Source organism: Pelophylax lessonae (genome assembly GCF_965119305.1).
Source record: "Pelophylax lessonae genome assembly, chromosome: 5".
NCBI lineage: Eukaryota > Metazoa > Chordata > Amphibia > Anura > Ranidae > Pelophylax > Pelophylax lessonae.
The window spans coordinates 283,034,587-283,045,271 of NC_138772.1; the positions used below are offsets into that span (position 1 = coordinate 283,034,587).

At 39.4% G+C, this 10,685-nt stretch overlaps 1 protein-coding gene across 1 annotated transcript in view; it reads left to right on the forward strand.

The window, feature by feature from the left end:
- The window catches only part of UBE2QL1 (ubiquitin conjugating enzyme E2 QL1), a 101,706-nt gene extending 91,731 nt beyond the window's left edge, over positions 1-9,975 (forward strand). The window contains exon 2 of the mRNA XM_082259121.1: positions 9,140-9,975. Within this exon, the coding sequence (XP_082115247.1) occupies positions 9,140-9,271 (132 nt within the window). The 3' untranslated portion in view covers positions 9,272-9,975. The remainder of the gene's footprint in view (positions 1-9,139) is intronic.
- The last annotated feature ends 710 nt before the right edge of the window (positions 9,976-10,685 follow it).

Genomic DNA, 10,685 nt, shown 5'->3' on the forward strand with positions numbered 1-10,685 from the left:
ACATCCTACACACAGTTATTTATAGAAAAAACATCCCTAACATCTAAGGATTGTTTCCTATCATGTGTTTAAGATATAGTTTCATTAGTGCCATTAACAAAAAATGGCAGATTCCTGAGTTTTGGGCTATAAATGGACCTTATTCATTATTAAAGCAGCAGTATGATAAATATTAAAAAATTCAGTTCTAGAATAGACTTAATAAAAGTGCTCTACTGGGAAGTGATTACAGGCACGCTCTGTGAGTCTCAGTGTTTTTCTATGCTGATTTGGCACTCTTCTTCTTCCACAGCATCTATGTATTGCCAGGAATACCTAAAGTGTTACTAAAATCACAACAGTAAAATCAGTGTGTATATGCAGTAAAGCATGCTTGTGATACTCACTAAGGGGGGTAATCCTCTAAATTGTGTAAAAAGGCAGTTTGATCCTGTCTTCTCTGATCCTCCCCTTCTTCCACAGTCCCCAAACCATCTCCTGATAGAACGGAGCCTTGGGGGCAAGCTGCACATGCTCAGTTTGGTGTGTATTGCTAAAGAGTTTTTTTTTTGGGGGAGAGTGCATGTGATCAGCGCAGGGCCAATCAGCACTGTCCAGACAGAGGGTCAGGGGTCCTGCATCCTCAAAGGACAATCAGGAGAATGGAAACTCTTTCTACAAGCTTTAGCCAGACACTGATTAAAGTCACATGACTGCTATATGCTGCTGAAAAGGTATTAAGCAGTTTATATTTACTAAAACCATTGCATTTCCATGTTCTATGTACTGTGGGAGACCAGATATAGTGAATGCAGGCTCCTGGGTTTAGTAACACTTTAAACCTGAACTCTCCAGATATGATCTTTATTGCATATTTACATCAGCCCAGCTTGGAACATTATACGTATGAATATCTTATACTGTAACTGAATGAAAGAAAATAGGCACTTCAAAGTGTAGTAAGGCTGTGTTTATTAGATAAGCACAGAAATGATGGTATATCAACCTCTTCAATCCTTTTGCAATGCTTTTAAATTCCTCTCCTGTCCCAGCTCCTCTCCAAACCTACACTGACCAGCAGTCAAAGTGGAGCAGAATACTCGCCAAAGATGGCTGCTGCACTTCCGGAACTAGCATGGAATGCGCACAACTGGAAGTGACGTTACTGGAGACGGTAACATGTTTTGGAGCATGTGCAGAGCTTCTTTGTCAAACCTGTAGGGATTGAAGAGCTTAATATACCATCATTTCTATTTGTGTTTTAATTTTTTTCTTATCTAATAGACACAGCCTTACTGCACTTAGAGGCACCTTCTTTCTTTCATGCTTTTCCCCAGAGTTTGCTTCTACCCAGTGCAGCCCAAGTGTTTGTTAGGTTTCTTCCAGTTACTCCATCTCTAAATTCTGTTCACAAGACTGAAAATAGGGTGCCCTACTTTATTCCTCATATCTCATACCTGAAGGTCTGCTGAGGAAGCTAAGAATTACTTTAGTAGCTGAGTTTAAAAAGTATGTCACTACGCACTCAGTTTAAACTCCTTATGCAACTCTTAACAGCCACTAAACAGACTATTGCCAAAGCATGGAAATCCTCTTCCTTAAATTTTTGCAAAACTAAACAACTAGTGAACATTTCGATGATACATGCCAAGATGTCGGCCTTGGATAATGGCATTTTGAATAAATTCAACATTCTTTGGAAACCTTGGATTTCCAAGATGCTTCCCCCAGACTTCAATGAAGCTGTTTTTTCTTTCTCTGTAACATTCCTACACGTCCTATTATATTGTTTCCTTCTGCCTTGCCTTATTCCCAATAATTGTTCCCACTTCTTTTCTCTATATTCCACTCTTTTTCCTTTCTGGCATGCTTGCCTTCTGTTTTCTTCTGCTTCCTTCTATTTCTTTTTATTTTTTTATTATTATTTGGTTTCTAGTAATCTTTTGATACAACAATTTACTTTCTCTACTAGATTTGAGTCCTCGTTTATTTTGAACAATTGGATGACTTTGTGCCATGCTATATTAGGCTGTTCCTCATATGTTCTATGAGATACTTTTATTAGTCAAGATATGTAACTTTTTCGAAGATCCTTTATTTGTGGAAGGTTCCCACTACCTGTTCTCCTTCTGGGTCACAGCTTGAACCCATTAGGGGTGACCCATAGGGAGGACACGGACACGCTATTCCTATTATTGCAACCCCATTGACTTCTACTTCTACATTATTTATTATACTTATTAACTTTTCATAATCGCTCATTGACTCTCTCTATATCTTGTATACCATTTGCCCACTCTATATTTGGACTCTATCTTCTTTACATTTTTGTTGTATCCTTTTTACACTTCTGTTGTAACTATTGTATGTACATAACTCTAATAAAATACTTTGAACGAGAAAAAAGTATGTCACCGCAGAGTGGCTCTGTGGACATAATCTTATACACCGTGCCTCATGCTAATGGACCTAATAGAATACTTTAATGGTACACCACTAATCAAACGATCGTTAAAATACAAGACGTTTTATTAGGGATACAAGACGTGATTAAAAATATGGCTAGGTATCAACAATATTTCTTAGTGTACAAAAAATGAATAACTGGTAAACACCATCAAACCCTTAATACTTAGAAGATAAGAAAGACCTGCTGCTCCAGGTGAGATGAGTGAATCTGATGGAACCTCCACATGTGTGCTAGCCCCGGCTCACCTCCTTGAACAATGTCAAGATAAGAAGAAATGGCCGCACATCGCTGGAGTTCCAAATGCCTTTATAGTGCCTTTATTGTGCAGCCATTTCTTCTTATCTCAACACTTAGAGTAAACTCCCAAGGTAATACACAATGCTGGGGGTCATAGAACGGGTAGCCCCAATCCCCTTATACTCAGGGGTAACTGTTGTGTGGGATGATAATAATGTCCAGGTGATGATCCCGCTCAACGTGTTTTGCGCCTCCATGCTTCTTCAGGAGCTTAAGTGTTAAAAATGATTTTTTTTTTCTAGGTAGAAATGAAAATAAAGCAATGAATATCATAAACTATCATATTAGATAAATATCATACACAATTGTCAGTAAAAATGTCTGTACTTACAGAATAATATACAGAGTGCTAATGAGGCAGGTGGAAGGAAGGGTAATAGGCTGAGACCTCTCAGTTCCCAACAGTAGATGTGGGGGCAGATCTAGAGGTGACAGCAGGGGCTGGCGCTACTTCTGTGTTTGCTGCAATTTTCTGGATCCTGTGGCCAGCGGCTTCCCCTATGAGCACTGACCACGAAAGGGGGTCGCTCACTCAGCACTGCCAGCATTCACAGATCGCTTTGTATGTTTTTTAAATGAATAAAATGCATTCTCTGATTGGACAAGGTAAAGATTGGGAGGTCACTTCCCCTCATATTCACTTTGTAAGGGTAGTCCCAAAACTCACGGGTTTCAATAACATTTTGACTGTTGAAGCCAGATTGAAAATTATATTTATTTAGACAAACATGTAGATAGGAAGCCATGTTTGGAGAGCAAGTCAATCACATTACATTCTGTTGGCTTAATGAATATTGCTCTATCTGACTTAGAGTTTCTAATACACTTTTATACACTAAAGTGGGTGGAACCTAGCTATCTAACTTCTTTTAAAGTTACATATATTACATAGTTACATAGTAGGTGAGGTTGAATAAAGACAATAGTCCATCCAGTTCAACCTGTGTAGGTGTGTGTGGCTGTAATCATCTCACATACCCCTGAATGTTCTGATCCTTGAGATGTACGTCTAAGAGTCTTTTGAAAGCCACCATACTACCCGCAGAAACCACTTCTTGTGGTAGAGAATTCCACAATCTTGTAGCCCTAACAGTAAAGAACCCCCCACGTTGCCTGAGGTTAAAACGCTTCTCCTCTAATCGCATTGTATGCCCTCGAGTCCTCATGCAATCTCTTCGAATGAACAGCTTTTTTTCTAAGCTGGGATCCCCATTAAGATATTTATAAATTGCTATCATGTCCCCCCTCAGACGTCTCTTCTCCAGGGAGAATAAATCGAGCGATTGTAGACGCTCCTCATAGTCAAGGTCCTCCAATCCCCTAATTAGTTTAGTTGCCCTTCTCTGGACTCTCTCCAGCTCCAACACATCCCTCCTGAGGACTGGCGACCAGAACTGGACAGAATACTCCAGATGCGGTCGGACCAGAGTTTTATAAAGTGGAAGGATTATAGTCTTATCTCTGGAATACATCCCTTTCTTTATGCATGCTAATAAGTAACATCTCAGTCTTTGATGACATTCTTTGATATGCGAAATGGACATTTAACAAAAATGTGTCACTTCCAAAACTTGTTGGCTAAACAGGTCTTCAAATGTTGAGATAGCAATCTTAACAGCTAGAGCTGTAAATTGCTTTTGAATACAACAGCTGTTACACAAAAGGACTTCTCACACAATATATATCCAATATATCTGCTTAATCATAAATCCATGTTTGATAATCATAAGTAAATATTTGATAAACAAAATGGCTGCTTCCCTTTTCCTCATCAACTTCATCCAACCAGAGAATGCTTTGTATTCATTAAAAAAATACAAGGTGTTCTGTAAAGGGCAGTAGTGTTATGCGAGTGACATTTGATCAGTATATGGCCATTTAGCATGATAACTGGAAGATTGCAGCTATAACTGTAGTAATGACAACTACTACAATGATTGTCAGCTCCCCCAGCAGCATCGCAGGTATGAGATATGCATACGTACAATGGTTCATACTGGAACAATGTAAATATGCAATAAAAATTATTTCTAGAGTTCAGCATTAATATCAAAATTTTAACTAATCTCAGCTAGTATACTTTCTAGTATACAATAGCACAGTGTTTTTCAACCTTTTGTTAGTCAAGGAACTCTTTAAACTTCTGCACAATCTCATGGCACCTCATTCCTAAATGTAGTAATAGTTTTACTTAATGCAGCAACATCCACACACATAGGGCACCCAGTATTAGAGGTGATTTATTCTTCCAAAGCAAACTCACTTTGCACACGGGTACTAATTAGTATTCCAGTGTTTCTTTTTCTTCCTCGCTTTCTCTTCCTCACTCAGCTATTGTGACCCCAGTGCTGACAGAGAGGGGAAGGGGAGGGACAAACAAGGATGCTTTGCAGGTGGCCGATGTCCTCCTTATCAACCAATGAAGTTGTTGGGACACTGGCGGCTAGAAGGTTGTAATGGTGAACAATAAAAACATGTGGCTTTATGTAACTAATAGGTAGGCTTGGTCTACCCACTGGCTTGTATACAATTTTCAGGCAATTTCTAGGCATGTTGCCAAGACACCCCTGAAGACACCTGAGGGCATCCCAGGGTGCCTGGGCACCTTGCTTGAAAAAGGCTGCAATACTGAAGGTATTATATACAGACAATACATTCTTAAATCTAGCTGTATTGAGCTGTATGTTTGGATACCTTTGTTCCAATGTATTTTATGCTGTAGTAGGAATTTCTAAGTTGTCTCAGCTAGTGAAGTTTGGAACTTTATTGCCATGATCCGCCGAACATTGAACATGCATACCTTCTTGACTTGTTCTTGATCACCATACAGTGTAACCATCTAACTGTTGACTTTATTTGTTGGATTGAATATTAATAAAATCCTTTGTAAAATAAAAAGGCTCCAACAGCCGACCATTTTGGATATAGATCTAAAGTTAGAGAAGTGGCCTGGTAAGGGGTCAGTTCCATTTGTGGCTGTATTCTGCTTTACCATCTTGCTGTCCTTGGGTGAGACCCAAACATAGGTTAGCTTGAGTAGTCTTCTTTAAAAAATAACATGCCTTTCCGTAAACCTACAAAAATGTAGCTTTAGACTGTAACATTATATACACTTCTAATTCTTTAGTATCACTTATGGCCTGTAGCAGTATTCTTCTTTTAAAAAGCTACTTACATATTTCTAGACCGTGGTATAATGTTCTATTGCGGGTTCATGGTAGATTTTCTCTTCAAAAGCACAATTTTGTATACACTATGGAAGTATAAATGGACGAAAAAAATGGAAGTATTTATTTCCCTGTTGAGTTATATATTCTTGTAAGATGCACATGCAGCGTCTCTGTGTGCTCCTTTTTTGTTGTTTCCTAATGCTTTTCAGTGAAGAGATTTATACAAGCCTATAGTGATGAGCTAATGTTTGCTTGCTTTCTATGGCTGATTTGCTATATATCAACCTAAAGGTGAATCATATGGTAAATATACATGGAAATATGTAATTTTCATGGTGAGATTGATTAAGCTGTGTGCTATCTGGAAAGGGTTACAGATGAAACATTATGACACACTGTAGTGTACTCTCTTTCTCACAGTGCTGAAATTATAAAGCATCACGGTCAAATCTCATTTATATGGCTGTATGCGATTTGTTACATTTTGTTTTTGTGCCCTGTTTTATTGGGAAATGAATTTTCCAGTTATATTAAACCCCTTGACTACTATCACCCCTTTGTGAATTGCTGATGACTTGCATATGAAATGCTCCCATGTAATAGCCAGGCAGCCCTCGGACAAAGGAATTTAAAAATATATAGATGATACAAATGTAACCTTACATATTTAATGAATATACAAAAAGTATGCCTTCTCTACCTCCATAGTCCTTTGTTCCTCTGAGAGAGCACTAGTGCTGGGTTAGGTTTCTGTGACCCAAGCTGCAGAGTATATATAGATGATCCCAATAATCATGATTAAGACTCTTTTTTTAGAGTTGAAAAATGGTTGGGCAAATAACATTTTTTTGGAACCCTGGACTATGTGTGGGATTATCCATATATACTTTACATTTTAATATAACATTATGTTCTACCTAGATCAAAATGTAAAAGTACAGCATACAATGGTTGATTTACAATACCCAAAATAGATTTCTCCAGTGGCAGATAGCCTTTTGCAATTTTTCTGATATGTAGAATATTTTATACATTTTCCAGGTTCCTATTTCATGGGCTCTGGTCCATGATGACTTTCCCGTCAGATGCAGATACTGTGGGGTTGATTTACTAAAGGAAAATAGACTGTGCACTTTGAAAAGTGCAGTTGCACTCTGCAAGTGCAGTTGCTCCAGGACTTAGTAAATAAGGAAAGCTTCACTTTGAAAAGAATACCCAATCACATGCAAGGAAGATAAAAAGAAACAGCAGTTTTGCTTGCACACGATTGGATGATGGAGGTCAACAGAGCTTCTGCTCATTTACTAAGCTTTGGAGCAACTGCCCTTGTAGAGTGCAACTGCACAATGCAAAGTGCACAGTTTACCCCACAGTATCTGCACCTGATGTGAAAGTCATCATGGACCAGAGCCCATGAAATAGAAACCTAAAAGATGTATATAATAATTATCTAAATATCAGGGAAATTGCAACATTTACAAAAGCTATCTACCACTGGAGAAATCTGTTTTGGGTGTTTTTAACCACTTGCCGACCGCCGCAAGTACAGCGGTCAGCCCCTCACAGGCAAAGTGACATATGGGTACGTCACTAGCCTGTGAGGCTCTGGGAGCTCCCGCGCGCCGCCTGAGGCGCGTTCACGTGCGGTCACAGACTCCCCCGTGCGTGTGACCGGCGGACCCGATGTCCGCCGTTCACTTGCGATCGTCGGGTGGAGAGGGAGAAAGGCAGGCGGCTGATGTAAACAAGCCGCCTGTCATTCTCCCCTGTGTAGAAACAGTGATCATACGGTTCTACTATGTAGGAACGTTGATCACTGTTCCTACAGCTCAAGCCACAGCCAATCACAGTTAGAATCACGCCCCTAGGGACACACACCACCCCTCCCTCTCAAAAAAAGTTAACCCCTTCACTACCAGTGTCATTTTACAGTAACGGTGCATATGTATAGCACTGATTACTGTAGAAATGTCACTGGTAACCCCAAAAGTGTCAAAAATGTCAGTCAAGGGTCCGATCTGTCCGCCCCAATGTCGCAGTCCCGCAAAAAAAATCGCATATCGCCGCCATTACGCGTTAAAAAAAAACTACAAAAATTACAAAAATCTTTCCCTTTGTTAGTAAACGCGATAACTTTTGCGCAAACCAATCAAAATACGCTGTTTGTGATTTTTTTTACCAAACATATGTAGCATAAAACAAATTGGGCATAATGTTAAAAAATTTTGATTTTTACATTTTTTGGGGGGAATTTCATATAAAAAAATGTGAAAAATATTGTTATTTTTGCAAAATTGCCGCTCTTTTTTTGTTTATAGCGCATGATCAAAAAATCGCACAGGTGATCAAATACCACCAAAAGAAAGCTCTGTTTGTGGGAAAAAAAGGATGTCAAATTCGTTTAGGTACAGCGTCGCACGACCGCGCAATTGTCCGTTAAAGTCACGCAGTGCCGAATCGCAAAATACCCCCGGGGCTTAAGTGGTTAAAGGACCTACTCAAGATATCAACAGGCTTAAGCTGGCAATACACTGACTAGAATTTGGCCAGTCTAGCAGAGAGAGTGTGTGACCTCTCCCACCCAGCCGAAGTTGATTTTTTAATTTTCTTCTGTCAAAGGGACATTTTCCAGCGATCAGCGGCTGCAGACAATTAGCTTCAACCACTGATCAGTGTATTCTGACAGTAGAAGGTGCTGCTGTCAGAATACAATTTCCCAGGAGGATCTCCTTTGAATAAATGGAGGAATCTGTTGGCCAGTCTTTTCTATTTACCTTAAATAGAGCTGATACAATCAAGATTTAAAATTGTATGATCTTGAGCGTGATGTCTTTGTTTAAGATACCAAAGGAGGAGTTATTTTATCAACTAGCAGCTACTAAACTAGAATTAGATCATGCTCCCTGTGTGCGCTAAAATATGACTTTTACTTTTTCAGGGATTTACTTTGTACAGTTTGACTTGTTCTAAGCACATGCAGATAATATATTGGATTATCCACTTGTTGTACACAATTTTTAAATTATGCCTATCATCTTTAAATGTCATTAAAAGTACCATGGTTCATAATGACTGCCAGGAAATAATCACATGCATAACAACCTATATTTTCAGCGGCATTTCTCTAAAGGATGGTTATTACTGATACATAAAAGAAGATGATTTATTACTGTTCTGTACTGAGTTTTGTAGTTCTAAAATGATTCTTTATTCTTTTCCCTAGGGTCGTATCTGCAGGAAAGCTGGAAAATCTAAAAAGGCCTTTAGCCGAAAGGAAGCAGAAGCAACATTCAAGAGTTTGGTGAAGACCCACGAGAAGTACGGCTGGGTCACCCCACCTGTATCTGACGGCTGACATGAAGCACCCAGCTAAAACAGACTTCTAGGAAGGGAACCACCTCACCGAGAAAATGAATAAATATATGAATATATTTAAGAAAAAAGATCGCTATGCCATCTCCTCAATGCTGTACATTATCATTCATCCATTTGTCCTTTTCTACTTCAGCTTCAGTTAAAGAATGTGATTGACAGGAAGACATAATTTATTTATGATGTTCACAAGTGTTTACATTGGAAGACATGGAAGAAAAGCAGTATTTGCCACCGAATGTCGTGTTACAATCATGTCTCCAGACTGATCAGCGATCGTCTTCAGGTCACCATAGAGAGGAGATTGAGATTGCTTCATTGTCCATTCTAGACGCATGATTTTTCGGCTTCTTTCCATGACAGCAGCGCCAAAATGCAGCAGTGGAACTTCTGTCCACGGCTGCCCAGTTTATGTAAATGTAATTGAAGCCGTTAATATTTAATAGGCAAGCAGTGCATTGCAGGTACATGTTTGCTGTGCTGTTTATCTTTGTCTCTTTTCCTGGCAGGTCGACACAACATTGAAGATTTGTCTTTATGTGGAGATGTGGTCCGCTGTGACTCAAAACTTTAGACCTCATTTGTGTTCGATGTGATCTGTGTTGGATAACTGACGAAATATAACAGTGGAAATAATAATGAATTATAGTGTGGAACAATTGTAAAATAAAAATCACTTAAAAGTGAGTTAAGTGTATTCTGAGTGTATAAAAAATACCAATGGCTATTCCTGAAAAAAACTACTAAATATGACAGAGGCTGTTTAAACGGGCCTTGCATTTCATGCAAGTTTTTTTTTCTTTTTTTTTTTTTTTTTAGTAAGGGCCCTCTTCCCCATTATAATATGCTACAGAAATATTTTTTAAAAGCACCTTTGGGAAATATAAAGTTATTTTCTAGTTAAACATACTTAAATGAGAAGTATGACCAAAGCTTTTTTTGGTACTACTTCTATGGATCACAGGAGTGCAGTTCGCTCTGCACTCCTGTGACCTGTTTTTAGCCGACAGTGGGCTAAAGCCTGCTGTTGGCTGATGTCACTAAGCCAGTCCAGCCTGGGAAAATATCCTGACTTTACAGTCAGGATCCACCCACATGCCTGGACAAGCAGCTGGGTCAGGCTCTCAGCTGCGCCACTGGGAGACTGAGCCAGCTGCTCCCTCCCCTCCAGCCCACCACTCCAGTGAGCGCAGGAGGGGCAGAGCGGAGAGCTGTTGACTGACAATCATGGCTCTCTGCTCAGAGTGGAGGGGAGAACTGAGCAATCAGTTTGTGGTGGGGGACAGATGGAGCGTCAGATCGATGCTGCATCCACCTAGGTGAGTATAAGGGTTTTTTTTATATACCACATACTTCTCTTTTAACTTTTTATGCAGTTGGGTGTTGATGTCATAATC